This window comes from Apus apus, chromosome 1, assembly GCF_020740795.1.
Source record: "Apus apus isolate bApuApu2 chromosome 1, bApuApu2.pri.cur, whole genome shotgun sequence".
In the NCBI taxonomy this organism is placed as follows: domain Eukaryota; kingdom Metazoa; phylum Chordata; class Aves; order Apodiformes; family Apodidae; genus Apus; species Apus apus.
This window is the reverse complement of record NC_067282.1, coordinates 120,077,636-120,095,360: the sequence shown is the minus strand read 5'-3', so window position 1 is coordinate 120,095,360 and position 17,725 is coordinate 120,077,636. Positions and strand designations below refer to the sequence as shown.

Here is a 17,725-nt window from a genome sequence, read left to right as displayed (position 1 = left end):
CCCACCTCACTACAATCTCCTTTCAGGTAGCTGTAGACAGCAATAAGGTCTCCCCTCACCCTCCTTTTCTTCAGCCTAAACAACCCCAGTTCCTTCCCAGTTCCTTACTTCTTGTATGACTTGTGCTCCAGACCCTTCATCAGCTTTGCTGCACTTCTCTAGACACACTCCAGCACTGCAGTGTCCTTCTTGTAGTGAGTGGCCCAGAACTGAATACAGGACTCAGAGTGTGGCCTCACCAGTGCCAAGTGCAGGTAGACAATCACTTCCTAGTCCTGCTGGCCAGACTATCTGATGCAGGCCAGGATGCTGTTGGCCTTCTTGGCCACCTGGGCACACTGCTGGCTCACATTCAGCCAGCTGTCAGTCAGCACCCCCAGGTCCTTTTCCTCCAGGGAGATTTTAAACCACTCTTCCCCAAGCCTGTAGCCTTACATGGGTTTGGTGTTGTCCAAGTGTAGATGATACATTGCTCCCTGGGACTGCTCACATAAATTTTTCTTAGGAATTTTTAACAGCCCTCCATCCAGAGAGCAAAAGCAATCCTCAAAGGAGACCTGATTGGGTTCATTAGGTAGAGCCTGCCTCCAAATAAAACAATTCCAGCTACTAATAATGAGAGCAAAGAAGCAACCATCTATTTCCCTTTCCTCCAAATGTAAGTTACCCACAATATCAAGCCAGACCCTGTGCAACCTTCAAACTCAAAGCATCTTGTCCAGTGCTGCACATCTTTCAGTACTACATGGAGTTGGCGGTAGGAGAAGTTAAGTCACCTTCTGGTGTCTTTTCCAGTAATCCAAGAGCAGCACATGCATCAAGGAGTCTTTCTGTTCCACACAGAGAGGTTCCAACCTCATTTGCAATATCCACAGCCTTCAGTGGACCTTTATCTTTCAGATGATCAAACATCTTCAGCTTAGAGGCTACAAACAGAGCCTACATGTAAGAACAAAACTGTTAGCATGCTGCGTTTAAAAGACTGCAAACAAGAAAAGAACCATGCCATTTGCCGAGAATTATTCAAAACAACTACTGTTCTTTAATAAGTGTAACACATCTTCACAAAACTCCTAAAAATTGCTATTATTTCCTTCCCTCTTAAAGGGAATTCACTAACTTAGTCAAGTAACAGACTTTTGAATAGATGTGTTTGGGAGAGAAGGGAACTAAAAATATTCTTGAACATAGCCTACAATTATTTTTTTTTTATTAAGACCACCTCTTTATTCAGATATTTCACACAACCCCATCAGTAAGCTTGTTCCATAAGGTCAAACATTCTTAAATGTCTGAACCAATGCCAAAAAAGCCAATTTTACCCAAATTTACCCAAAATGTAAGGAACTGGAAAGCTCCACTAAGGCAGTGCAACAACTTCAGTTGCTATAACACTGGTCTTTGTTTAATAAAAATTAAGGAAAAAAAAAGAATAACATTACAGGACACAACTGTACCACATGCACACCTTAATACAGCATGCACACATGGAATGGGGAAGTGAGAACACCTAGTGCCTGATGGTGAAGAAAAACCCACAGGCAACGCAGCTGCCTAAGCTGAAAAACTTAACTAAATTCTCAGAGACATGTTAAGCAAACTAGAGAAGAAAGTTAATGATACATGACAATATATACCAGTATTCAGAAACAGCTGGAACATGGAAAACCAAAAAACTTACGTAGAGCACAGGAGTGGAAGCACACACATGTAGGCAACTATCATGTACTTAAAAATTGAAGGCAGTCAAGGAAAAAAAGGATTGACATCCTATTTAATGAAAATTAAGTGGTGAAAAAGAAATTAACTTTGAGAGGAAGGTCAGGTACTGTGTGTTCATGTATTTTTTCAGAATTCTCTTTTTACAGTTTCCTCAGTGATTTTACTAAGAAAGCATGGCTGGGATTTATTATAATCCAGGCTTTCATGATGCTGAGCCATTGCATCTAGTCAACAACGTTTTAGCTTCCAAGACCTGCCTATCTTTAGACTGATACCACCTGGAAACTACAAGAACAGGAAAGAGAAGGTTAGAAGACAGGGTCAAAAACTCAATTGATCCAAATCACTCTTTCTACCATTGTGTAATTCTCAGTTCAAGGTGGGGAGGACAGGGGGAGAGAGGGGAGAATCAAAGAAAAAAAAATACCACATGTCTGAATACAGATCAGACTATAAAAATTCCAAACATATTAAGTTTGAGAAAGTATGATTTAACACTGAACCCCTCCTATTCTTCAGCAGCAGCTGTTCAGAGTAAAACAGGCAGCTACAACTTTGCCTGCAGGAGATTTCACTCTGCTATATGAAGTCCTCGAAACAACACTCAAGGATCAAGAGGAAATACAACTTCAGAGCTTTTGTGAAACCAAATTATTTGTGCTTTTATCCCTGTTCTACAAATGGAAAGATGATGAGTTTCATTATATCACAGGAAGCATTCATTTCAACTGGTAATTAATTTTACAATGAACCAGGTCCTAGGAAAAATATTATTCACTAGCACAACATGAAACACAGCACTTCCTACTATGACTGTACACTGGATCAGTGGGAAAGGAAATCTTCTGCTTTCATTTACAGTCTCTACTGTCTTTCACTGCACAAAACTGAATTTGGCATAACATCACTGTAAACACTGTACATAACATGCAACAAGACATCAATGATTCTCCACACCGAAATGCTCATGATTTGCTATATCTATTTACTTAAACTGAAGAAACGCTAAGCAACATCTCACCCTTTCAAATACATACAGACTCTCTCCCTATGGATACACATAAGGAAGTTCACAAATGCAGCAGTCTCAATGCTGCTTTATTCCAAATCACACCCACAGCAGCACACCCACTGATCTACAGCAACCACAGTATGGTCTTCCTTCAGATCCAAGTAAAACTGCCCACTGTTTCAGCAAAACCACAGTCCATTGTCTTGCATGTTTTCTTCTATACCCCCCTCAAACTTGTTATATCTTTCCTTACAGGTTTGTTGTTTTACTGCTACTTCAGCAGGTTTTGTTTACCTCTTCCTAAAACATACAATGACTCCATGGAGATCAGTGATCTATTAGAATGATTGGTGTCAGTTTCTCCTTCCCCTTCTTCACTATTGTCTTCACTACATTGCAAGCAGAAAACTTGGCAGCACTTAAAATGCCCAGCTACTTGTTTCTCATCACACTTGGCTGCTACACAGAGCATGTGACCTTCTGTTTGTAATCTGTTATGTGTACATTACCATCAGATACTGCCTGGAGATTATCAGCTAAACATAACTGAAACATAAAAAAATAATTCTAATACTAAACAATATAAATTAGAAAGGAAATATAATGTATACAACTCTTGTAGCAGGTTTGAGCCAGATAAATTAAACATATTAAATGCTTTCTCTGCAGAGTATCTAAAGGTAACTTGCTCCTTGATTATGCTCTTGTGATCAGTAAAAAAAAATATTAAAAATATCTAACTCAGTAATTAGTTAGAAATTTCTTACAAGCATTTTCAAGTTTCCCTACAACATTCTACTTGTGGAGCGAATGTTCCACTTCTGATGTTACTGTTATTCTGAAGCCTCCCAATTCCACTAGAGCCTGGAAGATACATCATGATCTTTCATAAACTGCATTTAATTAGAAAAGATTACAAAAGGCACGTGTGGGAAACAAGAGGGTACTCTTTCCAGACACTCTGGAAACACAACTGTACTGCTCACACCTGAGGTCAATCATGCAAGTACAAAAAAAAAAGACTTGTCTTCTCAACAGACAAAAATTTTTATCAACTGGGTAATTGAAGTTTCATAAAACAGATGAAAGCAAATACCAAAAAAACCTGTTTGCACTGCACCAGAAGTTTCAGCTATCTTAGATTCTCTGGTATTTCAGAGGTCCTTTAATACTAATTATTAATACATGCCTACCACAGCTCAAACATTTCATATTACCTACTATATATTAAAGTTCAACGAAGCAATTATACCAGTCAGCAACATGAATGGTTTTCTTTTTTCCCTTACCTTTGAAGCTCTAAACCCATCCAGCAGTTCTAGAATTTTAGATGGAAGTTTTGCTGTGCTTTCTGATACTCCGTTCCGATTTTCCAAAGGTACCATAAAACCAGTCCTGACACCAGAACTGGTTTCAGAATTGTACATAGCTCCTGAGGAACGTATCCCACTGCTGTCCAACTTCCTAGCACCTATATGCTCTGTGAAATGGGAAGATTCATTTTCTCCATCACTTAGGTTCTCAAAAGTGTCCACAGAAGGGACAGAGTCATACTTTTTATGTTGTACATTCTGTTTAGGGGGCGGATAATACAATTCTGCTAGCTTTTTGCAGAAGTGATTCAGAGGAAATCCCACCACATTCAAGAAGTCTCCATGGACATACTCCACTAACATTCCACCGAGGGCCTGGATTCCATATCCACCAGCCTTGTCCCTGGGGGACAGAAAGCAAAAACAACATATCTCATTAATGTTAAAGAGTAAAGGTAGCTCAGAACACAAACAATCCACCAGTACTACAAAGTCTGGAATAAAGACCAGTGTACTCAGGATAGAGGTGGATTAAATCTACTAGTTAGGCTCAACACTTCAATGTATAGGTTGCAAGATAAATAGGATGAATATTTTACTAAGGATGAGTAGCTCAAGGTCTTTATGCTTCAGACAGTCCAAGTGACATAGCCACCCAAGCAGGAGGTACATCAGCTGACTGCAGATTGTATTACCAGAGGTTACTTAGCATCCTCAAAGTCCTGGCTACCAAAAAGGTAACAACAACCATCATCAAGCCTGACATGGCCACTGGGTCACCCAGCTGTAAACTGACCCCAATGCTATTCCACAAGAGGGTGAAGGGCCTTTAGGAATATGTTAGCTCCAAAAGGAGCTTACAGTGAGGAAGACAAATGACAGTAGTATGCATCTTGTGGATTTCAGGCACAGGAATATCTGAAATAAGGATCAGGAAGATAGAACTTTCCTGGGGAGGAGCAACCTATCCAAATACAAAATCCACTACTACCCCATTCAGCCCAATCCCACTCTTGTGTAACTCTCTGAGATGTAAGTAAAGTTGTGACTCACAGCACTGTGCTCTTAGATGTCATGGTAATATTAGTAATTTGGTACAGGAGTGTATTTTCACAGAAAGGAACCTTGGAAATCTAATTTGTCTTTAGACGTAATAATGAAAATTCCACTGTGTGGAATGGAAATGCGTACACGCAGATAAGCTGAAATAGAACCAACAATTTCACTGTCCACATTTAAGGAACAAGGCAGTTGGAAGTACGCTTACTGCATGATAACAACAGAAGCTGAAAGCCTAGGTCAGCAAGCTTTGAAACCAAAGGTCAGTCAGTCTCAGATCTATCAACTTCAAATACTATGGAATTATGCTGAGAGGGAGGCAGAAAACATTGTAACCATAAAAAATAGAAATACTCTATTTCCAGCAAGGACATTAACACAATTGGCCACATCTTGTTTATTTTTGCAAAGAACTTCACACGCAGGCATTGGCTCTTGAGTAGGATTCTCTACTACAGCTTCTAGCCCAAAAGCATGAGCGTATGTAGTTAGTAACAGTTCCATTGGTTTTTCAACAAGTGGCTTCCTTGCTAAAACCCAGAATATATCAGGATTTACACAGCTCTTGTAACTAGCACTGGCTAATCTGATTGGCTTTTGTAACTGGATACTTTTTTTGGCATAGCACTAATTTTGAGACTTCATTTATAACATTATGCACAGCATCACTTAATTTGTGTTGTAATAAAATAAAACTCACTTTAAAGACCTTTTGACAAAGAATAACACTGCTGCAACAAAAATATTTTTCAGTAACTTACTTATGTAGGGGATGCATAATTTCAGCTTAATGTGTGCAACACCCACTGATTAAAAAACAAACCAAAAGCAAACAAAAAACCCCACTCTGACAACCAACCAACAATACAGCAGAAGTGTGTGCAACATCCACTGACCATTTAAAAAAACAAACAAATGCAGACAATGAAACTCACATACAGTACAACAGTGGGGTGGGAAGGGAGAAGGTTAATAAACATTAGAGCACATTTCCCTTATTAGCTGTAGAACTTTATGAAGTTAAACAAAAGAATGTATGTATGTATGCAGTCTCTGAATTGTCAGAGCCAATGATATCAAATACACCATTAGTGCACTAACGAGCACTACTGTTCCTACAGATGAATGGACATATGTAGAACAACTACTTCATCAAGAGTAGTCAACTGGAGGAACATAAGATTAAAAACAAGATTCAAAGTTATTCTAGTATAAGAACAGTACAGTTCCCCTTACTTCTCTAATCCTACACCTGAAAGATTTTTTTCTCTTATGCTCTAAGAACTAATATCCTTAAGCTAACCATGAGCTAATTTATGCTGTGAGGCTAATTACTCACAAAATCTAGAAAAAACATTTGCTATAGCTTTGAAGAAAATAACTCTTAAGACAAATTATACAAGGGAAGAAAATTAGACAGTTCCATTCTACATTTTATTACGTCATAGTTATGTATGAAACTGTAGAGCTTCAGCCTACGTCATCACCTCTTTCCTAGATTGCAGTAGTGACCTTTGGTTTCAATGCCATCAGTCAGAGCAGAGCTACCAAAAACCACATATCTTCAGACTGGAAGTCATGAGCAGACACAGGGAAAACTGCTCACAAGGGAAAGATTACAAAATAAAAGAGCAGGGTCAAAGAGGCTAGCAGAAACTAAGTCTACTCATTACACAAGCCTTGAACAGTTAGGATTACTATGGTCCAGTCCTCTTTCTACAGAGAGCTAGAGAAGACAAGAGACCCTGCCAGCAGGCAGAAAACCCTTGGCTGGAAAGAAGAACAGGAATAAAAGAGACAGGGAAAGGCCATCTATCTGCAGCCAAAATTTTGGAAGGATTTTTGTAGCCTCATCACAGTCTACCTTGAGGTAGTGCTTCTCCCTCCCCCCCCCCATACTTTAAGTCAGCTATGTATACACTTTAGAATTAGTACCTGTGTCACCAGTGACTGACTTTTAAAATACTGTTAGCCAATTTTGTCCTTGCTAGAAAAAACTCAATCCAATCCTTAACAGCACAAGAATCAATTTTCTTTTAATTTTTCATGTGATCATTCAGGCTTGTGCGATTTCATAAAATTAAGTAGCCATTAAAAAAATTAAAAAATGGTCACTTGAGCTGCAGTAGGATTTAGAAAAACCTGTATGCACATAAATGTGTAACCAGTATGGGTATCCATGGAGGAGTGGGCCAAAAAAAGAAAACCAACCAAACAAAAAATCCCCAGCAGGATTCTTCTGTTTTGTAAAATGTACAGGACACTATTTTTAGTAGTTCCTTCCCAAGGCCAGAGCAAATGCTTCCTATGTTCTTGATTATATGCATGAACATAGATTGTTTTCTGCTCCAGAGAGTAATGAAATATATTCTCTGAACCTTTGATCCCTGAGAAACCCTTGATCTCATGCACCCTGTTTAGCAGAGTGAACAAAATGACCCAGTGCTGCTCATGAGCCATTCTGCTGCAACACAGTACTGCTAAAGCATACTTTATTTTAGAGGAAATAACTATAATATTTAAAAATATTTTTCAATCTGATATTCTTCCTGAAAATTCATGGTAATTTCTCCTTCAAACCATAACTTTTTGATCAGATCCACACTTAATCTTACTTACATCAGCTTACTGACCTTCCAAAAACCCATCTAGGAATTTCTGTTACAAACTGTATTCTTGCCAAAAGATTATCTTCTGCATAATCCAATTTAGCTCCAGTGCCTTTAATAAGCTGGGAACCTTACATGTTCAGAAAGTATGCCTCATTTACATATAAGCACTTCAATAAATCCAAAGTCTACACTTAATTCCTCTTTGCCTGGTAAAACATGACTGTACTGTTTTATAGCATAAATGAGTATAAAAACCACAACCGATACCCTCACACAGAATTGAAGTCAGAGAGCCAGAAGTTCACTTCAGATCACCTGATATGCAGTCCATCGTGCTAACTATGGCCTGATTTGCCTTCAGTAAGCTTCAGCTAACACAAAGGAGAAGCAAATTCCATAGTCACAAACATTCCCTTGTTGTCTTGAAATAATTCCTTTTTTTTTCTTTTAAACAATCTAGCCAACTTCATTTTAAGCATTCTGTTCTCATCCTGTTTCTTTTGTGGAAGCTATGTTGCCTTTAAGTAACTAGTATATTGCAAGGGTAGAGGAAACACAAGCTGAAAGAGTAAGAGCATAGGAACACATATGAGATGTCCACAAGAGGAAGTGAAAATTAAGTTGGCATTTCTTATATCAGAGCAATGCAATTTTGGTAAGTAAATCAAGTTCTAGCTTATTTCAAAGTTCTCCAATACTCTGATGATCCTATACTCACTCTATTCACCTGTGTTATAATGAGGATTACCCACTGTCTCAGATATCCAAGCTCCCTGAATGCTTCTGTTAACTGAAGGGCCACTGCATATTGCCTGAGTGTTTGCTCTAATCCAGATTATTTCAGCACTCTTCATGTTTCAGATTTGTTAGGGTTTTAAAAAGGTAGCTCACTTTTCCTGGAGGAATGACAGTTCTAGACAAGAACAGAATACTCACCTTGCATGACCCATGCTATCATTTATGACAAGATTGCATAGAACACAGAATAAAATGTTTTATACTAGTGACTAATAATGTACCTCAAGGCTTATTCTCAAGTACTGTGAGAATAGCTTCAGTCTTACTTACATTGGCTCTCCACTATGAATATACTCCCATAAGAGCTCTTCAGACAGGTCAGAAAATTTTACTTTAGTCTCTTCATAGAAATCAGTGATTTCTGTCTGTAGCTGATTATCTACAGAGAGGAAGAGTTCTTATTAGAAAGATAAATTGTAGTTTTGAAATCAAACTGAAATGTTATGCTCTGTTTGGATTCATTTGATGTTTTGCTTGAGAAAAAATAAATATACTACACTTATACTACACTTATACTACTCTTAGAGACAGTGGCCTTGTAACTTCCCATAAAAAGTAAAAGCTTGCATTTTCAACCTCTGCAGTCCTGTCTTAGGGCTAACAGGTCACTATTCATGCATGGGATGCATTCTTAGATTAAAAATGCTTACTTAGAGCTGTTTACAAACTGCTAGCACGCCCATCCAGCACTGCATACAAAGAAGCCTACAAACACCCTTTCTAACTTCATGACTGTTGTCAAAGGACTCTTAACACTGTCTCATAGCTAAACACCTAGCTATTACAAATGCTTGAATGTGAACCTGCAGTTGCATCAGTCCCATCAGTAACCATCAATGTAGCTTTTGTATCATCTCTCAAGAAACAACAAAATCATTTCAGACTTTTAGATACAGAAGTGGTTGAGAGAAGACCAGAGGTGCAATAAAGTACTGTCCAACTCTGTGTGGACCCTGTTGCATGTGGTACCCTGTGAATCTGGTATGATTGCAGATGAGGCTTTCCCAAAACATGTTCAGAAGGTAAACAGCCTTGCACAGGTGTGTGCGCAAATTACAGATTATCAGTTCCCTCTGCTTTTCCCTGTAAAAATCAGACTCAGCATCTCCTGTTACTGCTATTCTGATAGCAGTAGAAATTCCTGAGGACAAGAGAGATTCACAGTACAGACCAAGGGAAGAGTACTAACCAACTGCTAATGGTGTTAGTGTTGAAAACACAATTTAAGACCTAGCTAAAATAAAAAACTTGTTGCATAGGAAGACAAATTACTACATCTTTCAGTATTAATAAAAAAACCAATCAACTCAAGATAAAAAAATTGAGTAACATATGTCAGCAGCATTGTAACTATAAACTAAAGCTAAAAATGTATTCTAGAAAACTCTTCCACTGATTGCAACTTGAGAAATATGCAGACTTAGGATATTTGAATATGATGTGGCTCAGATTTGCAAACTTCAAATGAGATGTGCTGTCATAGCATCAGTACTGCAGTTGTGTGCATTTTTACTGTCTTCCTAGAGCAAACAATGAAAGGCATTATTACTCTTGCTGGATTGCTCACAGGAACCCCTTGATAAGATGCTTTATTTCTTCTGCAGCAGCTCCCTTTCTGCTGTACTAACATATTAATAAGGGTACTGGATCACTGACTTTACTTGTTACAAGAGTTAAGAGCAACCACTCTAGTCAAGATTAAAAGCTGTAAATGATTTGGATATGGAAAGACTATCTCCAGTGAAATTTCAGAGAAATTATTATTGCAAAAGTTCTACTAAAATAATATTGGCATCATTGTCAGAGGAAGCCTCTCGAACCAAACACTCCTCAGATTATATTAATGGTACAGTTCTCACAAAACCCACTTACTATATAAATTATCTGATAAAGAGCACTGATGTATTACTTCTTACAATTCATTAGCAGTCTGAGGCATTAAGCCGGTATTTTATTCATGCCCTAAAAACAGGCTCTAAAGGTTCTATTATTTACTGAAAAATTAACTACAGATACAGAAACCATGTGTATTCATCAGCTAGTATAAACAGGACACTGGAACAAAGTAAATATGGATCAGATTCTGCTCAGTCCCACAGTTTGTACTGCCTTACTTTAAATTCATTTAGAATATTCTCACAACTTAAACTAGTCTTAGTCCCATAGCTTTCAGAGACAGTATTTCTGAGGTCTGTTGTATTTTGTCATCCTCCTTCCTGTGTGAAAACTGAACACAGTAAGAAGGCTGGCTTTTGGGGGGAGTTTTTAATTAATATATTAATAAGGTAAATTCTCATCTTGAGTAAGAAGCCAATTCAGACAGTATATGAAAAATTTCCATCCTGTTTCTTCACTTGTACAAGTCCTTATGAGGACAATGTTTAATGAAAATACTGAGTTTTAATGAAATAACACACATACCTTTACTGCTGCAATGGATAATAGCCACTCCTGTGAAAACACTGTGCTCTTTCCCATTCAACCTGTCAGGGAATAAATGTGCATTAAGCAAGTTTTATGAAATGTCTCACGTGCAAAAACGTTCTACATGAGCCTGAGAAACACACTATTATATTAATACATCACCTGATGGCTACGACATGTATCCTAACTAAATTTTCTTTCATTTTTTTATTTCAATCTAGGTGAAAAGACATTGGTAAAACAAAAATACTACCAAGCAATTCAGTCATTTCAACTCTTCAAAATCTCACTTGTACCAATGTCCACAATTTGGATAAGCAGTCCATGGTATCAGCTTATTCACCACACATGAGAACAAGACAATCAGCATGACCAATGCCATTACAGACACCCTCACTGAAGGCTGGCAATAACTAACTAGGTGATGCAACTTAGACTAAACAAGTGATATGCAACTAGAGCTAAGCCAGTGGCCCCCAGGGATGCCATGGCAAGCCAGAGTCCTAGAGTCAGAGTGCAGGGGAAGAGCACCTACGTTCTCCCTCAGACTCCAGGCCCATACACGCTCTCCCTCGTAGCGGCTGAAGCGCGCCCCACAGTGGCCGAATCATTTTGAGGGCTTTAAATGTATTAATCCAATGTGTAAGCAAGGGAAGCAAACAAATAGCATGAGAACTTGAATCTCTGAAGAGACTAATTAAGGAATAATCTCCCGAAGATAAGACAGACTAGAGTTTGATGTGATTAGAAGCACCTTGCACCCTTACCATCCCCCACAAGACTCCACATAATTAATCTGAAGACAAAACACTTGAGTGAACATTTTTAACAGATGCCCTGGACATACACAGATACGTATCTTGTCTACATTTTTTTTACTGTTCATATAGAACCACATTAAGAGGAGTTATAAAAAACCTAAACTTTAAGTGCATATCATATCCATGATTAAGAGACTACCTACTGAACTTAAAAAAGCCCAAACATAACTCGAAACCAAATGCAAAACATTTACATTTGTTGGAAGTAGACTAAGCTCTTTAAAAAAAAGAAAAAAAGTACTATTTTTGAACTAAAAAAACTCAGCATGATTTAAAACAACTATTTTAAGTTAGTAACATGCCACAACAGATCAAAAATTCAGCCTAAGACACCAATGTGAAAAAATAAACCTAAAATAAGCTTAGAGACCAAAACTTGAAAAAACCCACCAAGCCACTTGTATTCTCTCTTTAGGAGATGCCCAAGTTAGAATGTAATCAGGTGAAAAAAGCAGGACACCTTTCTATATTCCCCCCATAAAACGGAAGTGTGAATAGTGGATTCATCACATCTCATCCTTCAGAAAGGAGGTGACTAGAGTTACCTAGTTGGTGTTTCTTACAAGAGTGCTACAAGATAACATTAAGCTCCCAGGGAAAAGTATCCTTCAGGTAAAAAGGAGAAGCCTAAAAATACACCAGCCAGCCTACCATCCATGGAGGACACTGCTGGAATTAGATTTTTCTTCCTCAATTAAATTATAGAATATAAAGCAATTGTCCATGAGCACATCACCATGTACTTTCTTGTATATGCAATATTTCTCTGCTAAATGTCAAGCCTCAAAACACTTCTATGATGGTTCTTGTCCTCTCTCCCATCATGATTTCTCTTCACAATGTCCCCTTCCTGTAACCAGCTGATACATACATACAGTCTTGTGATAAGTGACTCTGGAAACTAATCCAGGTGAAAACCAGATGGTTCATTATGTCCCTGACAGGCCTCCTAAGGTGAAGGGGCAAGAGCAAGCAACTGTGGGTAATCTAAAAGCAGGGGTTTTTTTTCAGTGGCAGAAGTGGCTTACACTAATTAAAAATAATTTAATTTTTCTATATATACATCAAGGAATCTGTACAGCTCCTTTTAAAATGCCCAATACACACATTTGGAATATTACTTAAAACTACAGACCTTGACAGCATCCTGTATGCATCTTGCTTATCAACTGGTTTTTCCAGGATCTGTTCATCCACAGTCTAAAACAGAAAGACAGAGTGACTGAGGTCACAGATAACATTTAAACCATCTTTTCAGCCTGGATTTCAAACATGAGTCTGCTGAGTAGAGCAAGAAGAATAGATACTTTGGTAGAACAGGTAATTAAGTGTCAAGTATATAATGAGTGCAACACTCTACCTCCACAGGCTGCAGCTTTCAAACCAAAGGGTAATTCAGCTTCTGTACATAACTCACTGTCTCAGGGGAGATGACAGGTATAAAAGTGATGCTTGCCACAAGGCACAACATTCATTGGCTCACATGATCTGGACTTTTTGATACTCAATAGTTGCCTGAGAATAGAAGTTCCCTTACATACTAGAGGATCCAAGGCCATACTTAGGAAATACTAGTGTTTCTGCAAAAACAGAAGCAAGTTTTCTAGCACTCAAGATAAGAATTGCCTTGTTGGAAGAAACAAAAAAAAACAACTCATGTAAAATCCACACCCACAAAAGCCTAGAGATATATCATATTGCAGGTATAACCTGTCAGCAAACAGTTTTCAAACTTTAAGCCTAAAGATACAATTAATTTCTACACTTATAATAAACTAAATCAATACTAAACCACGTAAGACTTCTTACCACAATAGTGTCTGCTCCTATGACAACATCAGGTGTTCTTAGGTGCTTCTGCAAAGGCGTAAAGAAAGAAGGTATCTCTCAAAAGGGGTATAAAGAACAACCTTTTAAAACTGAAGGTAAGAAGACAAATTCACTGCTTTACAGGTAGGGCTCTGCAATGATATAAAAACTAGACACTGTTTCTCTTTTTTTGCACTGTTTAGAAATAATAAAAAATTGTGATCATTTACGTCACCATAAAAGGGAGGAAAACAGGAGATTTGAGCAGACCATTTTCAGGTCATTATTTTTCCCCAACATGTTACAGGTAAAAAAATGCATTGAGTAAATAACTAACTGCATTCTCAAAGGTCAACCTGATCTTCAAAGTGGCATGCAGAATTTAAAGAAGTGCCCTGTATGGAAGAGAGGGAGTACAGCACTGAAGTTATCTAGGATCACTTTTCCTAGCTAAGTTTTTAAAACAAATAAACAAAAGCCAAAACACAGACAAAAAAACAAACCCAAAGCTTTCTCTAGCTATATTTTGCTTATCTTTTTCAAAACGGAACAAATACAGTCCATTTTGGGAAGCTGAGAGGTAGGGGTATATAAAGATGTCTTATAACTTTTTATTGGCTTTAATTTATAATCAACCCTTACAGCTGAGTTTTGATTTACTTTCATGTTATGAGGTACACAGTTATTTAACACAGCAAGACAGGAAACTTTTCTATAACTGTGATAATTATATTAAATAGTTTGCAGGGAGGTGATTCTTCTATAGAAAGGATGTTAATGTGCTTTAAATAGTAGAGCTAATTCCAGAAAACATTTTTAAAAATTCCTGTATGAAGAAGCATTTTGAAATCCACTGAACTAGCATTGCTGCCAGCACAGTGTTCTGCAATGAAACCCCAACATAAGCTAGTTAGTGAGGTTGGGCTTAAAATCTACTCTCCTAATGTTATACCATTCTCTGAAAAGAAGCTGATGGAATCCTGGACAACAATTTACATTGGAGATCATGCAATATTTGCTTTGGAGAATGGTGACATCTGACAACATTGTTGGTTTAAAGTGTTAGACATTCCTTTTCTGCCATCAGTGTAGGTTCAACAAACATACTGCTCTCTTTCAAAGCTGCATTATTAAGAAATTCTTATGGTACATTTTGGGAGATCTAATCAGCTAGACTTCAAAACAGGTTTTGGTAAAGAACAGCTTTATGTGCTCATACACAGTGATCACAGCCTAGGGCAGAAGTCAAATATGCAACTGACAGTGTAAGTTGGCAGGTCACTTCTGTTTGTGGAAAGCAGAAACCGAGTGCACGAGTTCTACTTTTGATCAGGTGAGCTAATTTCAGGAAGCTATCTTTCACAAATGACAGAAACCCATCCATTTGCCTTCAGTGGGGAAAATGCACTGAGACTACCTGCCAAGCACATGCAAATTAAGTCACAGGAACACCACTTCAAGACAAAGATATCAATCATTGCCAGAACATCTGGTAACTTACCATATGCATTCTGTTTGCTACTTCAAGAGCTTTCTGCTTTGCTGTTTCCACAGCATACTCATAAGGAGTTGCAAAAGATGATTTTTCAAGTGTCTCCTTAAACCACGATGGAACCACCTCAAACCGCAGGCCCTGTAACAAAGGAAAGCAACGCAGTCAACCTCATCTTGCTGTTAGAGGTTGTTCCCAAGACATGTGAAGGACGTGACAAATTCAATTTTCTCACCTTCCACTTTAACACCCTCTCCCCCCAGACACATAGAGGAAAAAAAAAAGTGCTTCTATTACAGTGTTTGGTGGATATATAACATTTGCAAGCAGCCCAAAAGAAAAAAAAAATAAAGATCAGAGGGAACTTTTAAATGGATGTGCTTATTTTACCCTTGTTATTTATTAGAACACAACTGCAGGAGTAATTTCACCATTCTTCTATAAAAATCAAACAGTATAAAACTTATGCACTTCATAAACAGACTACTAGTGGTTTGTTTTTTACTGAATCCATCCATAGCACTTCACTTGTGCACCAGTGGTACACATCCTGACAGGAGCTTTACTACCCATACTTGATACGTCATGATACATGTGATAAACAGAAAACAAGAAGAGCAGTTTCTGAACGGTTTTGCCAAAAACCCCTTATTCTTCCTGCTTCTTGCCTCCAGGTTATAGCTGTAAATTTACTACACCCAACAGGCACATTACACTTCTAAAAAATGAATGCACGCACGAACTCTGGCGCTTCTGCACATCCCTGTGTTTTGGAAAGAATATGTACTTTCCCATTTAAGTTCAACCTGCTGCACGAAGAACAGTAACACTAAACAATCTAAATTAGACACACTGTAATACTCAAGTGCCATTCAAAAGCAACACCTTTCCTCAGAGGGGGTCGCACATTCTGAATGTTGCGGATCTCTTCCTTCTTTGCAAAACGACAGGAGTCAGCTACTTTATTCCCCTTGGCCTCCCTACCCTTCCCCTTAACCCCATTCCATGAAGCTTTCATACATTTCAGAAGCCTAAACCAAATTTTCAGAAGCTTAGGCATGAAGTATCTAAAGCAAGGGCAATGGAAGTATATTTTTAACTACCTCAGTCCACGTTAAGGCCTTCTGAACTCTTCCATTACACGCCAGAAGAAATCATACTGGCATTTTTCGGCCTAAGCAAGTCTTTAATTTGATTATACCCCCTCCCTGCTCGGAGATCACTCCGGCGCACTCTCGCATGACCCCAATCACACACAGAACTGACGCACACGTGTGTCAAGTTGCTCACGGAGAAAACCTAACCGAGAATAAGTGCGATTGAAAAAAAAAATAAAAAAAATAAATAAAAGGGAGTCACACTGCTGCGTGAAGAGGCGCGCAGCTCGGGGAGCAGAACCGCGCGGGCCGCTGCCCGGGCCGGCAGGCGGGCGGGGCGCGGGGCGGGCGGGGCGCGGGGCCGCCGCCATCGCCCCCAGAGGCCGCGGGAGAGCCGGCCGGGCCCGTGCCCGCCCCGTGCCACCGGCTCCCGGGAGCAGACGGGCGGCAGCGCCAGAGGGCCGGCACCCGGGCATCCCGCAGCACCTCCGGCTGCGGGCCCGGCGGGGCAGCACCTGCGGGCGGCTCCCCTGCCCTGCCCCGCTCGGGGAAGCGAGCGGCCCGCCCGCACTCACTCACCACGTTGGTGAGGATCTCCTGGCGGCGCGGCGAGGCGCTGGCCAGCACCACCCGCTTGCTGACCAGCTTGCCCAGCACCGGGTTCAACGCCATGGCGGTGGCAGCAGCAGCCGCCCGACCTCGGCCTCCCGCTCCGCGCAGACCCGGGAGGGCCGGGGGGAGGCGGTGGAAGCCTTATGGGGCGGCGGGGCAGCGGGGCGGAGCCGGGCTGGGGCGGTCCCGGCCAGCCGCGGAGGCGCGGGCGGGGCGAGGAAGGGGGCGGGAAGCGGCCGGGAAGGGGTTCGGCTGCCAGGTCTACCCGCGGTCGTGGCCCCGTGGCAGGCGGGCTGGCCGCGGGACGCTGCGGTTGTCCTGGGAATGAGCTGTACGCCGCCCAAAGGCGGGCTTAAATGAAGGGGATGGAACAGTACTTTGTGCCGTAGGAGCCGTGTTTGATACCGCACTCCACGCTTCCCGGAGTTCCTGAATGGAATTTGTTGTTTTGTTTGTTTTTTTTTTTTTTGACAAAGAGGCGACTCAAATAATTTGTATTCGGTCAGAAGGAGCTATTTTCATCAGCTGATTAGATAGCCCCTGTTTGGCCTCTGAAGTGAGTAGAAAAAGTGCAACAGCAAAACCTCAGACTTACTCCAAGTAAGTCGCAAATCGTGTGATGGTATGTGTTCTCTCAGTGGGCTAATAAGACAGTAAAATTTATGCTCTAGCATTAAAAAAAATGCTTCCAGTCGTTAAAATAGCAGTTTGCATTGAATAATGAGGTCTCCCGATGTCTGCCTCATGGGCCATGTGTCGCAAAGGGTGTATTGGGGGTCGCCAAATCCAGTAGCCCAGCAGAGCCGAGGCTGCCGCAGCCCGTTCCACAGGGTCCCACCACCAAGCTGTGTGTGTTGCCAGCACACACGCGTGTGCGTGCTATGCACACGGGTACATGGGATGCATGGTAAACCACACAGAGCAACAGCACTGACATGGAGGCAAACAGCACGG

At 40.1% G+C, this 17,725-nt stretch overlaps 1 protein-coding gene across 4 annotated transcripts in view; it reads right to left on the bottom strand.

Moving 5' to 3' along the window:
* ASMTL (acetylserotonin O-methyltransferase like) overlaps positions 1 to 16,904 on the bottom strand; it is a 28,573-nt gene extending 11,669 nt beyond the window's left edge. For 3 of the 4 annotated variants that reach the window (XM_051636600.1, XM_051636620.1, XM_051636592.1), the window contains exons 1-8: positions 16,739 to 16,904; positions 15,072 to 15,203; positions 13,571 to 13,618; positions 12,897 to 12,961; positions 10,938 to 10,999; positions 8,787 to 8,895; positions 4,024 to 4,450; positions 777 to 939 (exon numbers count right to left, since the gene is read on the bottom strand). In XM_051636600.1, coding sequence (XP_051492560.1) covers positions 777 to 939; positions 4,024 to 4,450; positions 8,787 to 8,895; positions 10,938 to 10,999; positions 12,897 to 12,961; positions 13,571 to 13,618; positions 15,072 to 15,203; positions 16,739 to 16,831 — 1,099 coding nt within the window. In that variant the 5' untranslated portion in view covers positions 16,832 to 16,904. The remainder of the gene's footprint in view (positions 1 to 776; positions 940 to 4,023; positions 4,451 to 8,786; positions 8,896 to 10,937; positions 11,000 to 12,896; positions 12,962 to 13,570; positions 13,619 to 15,071; positions 15,204 to 16,738) is intronic. The other variant, XM_051636610.1, reaches the window with a different exon arrangement.
* Positions 16,905 to 17,725: the final 821 nt, after the last annotated feature.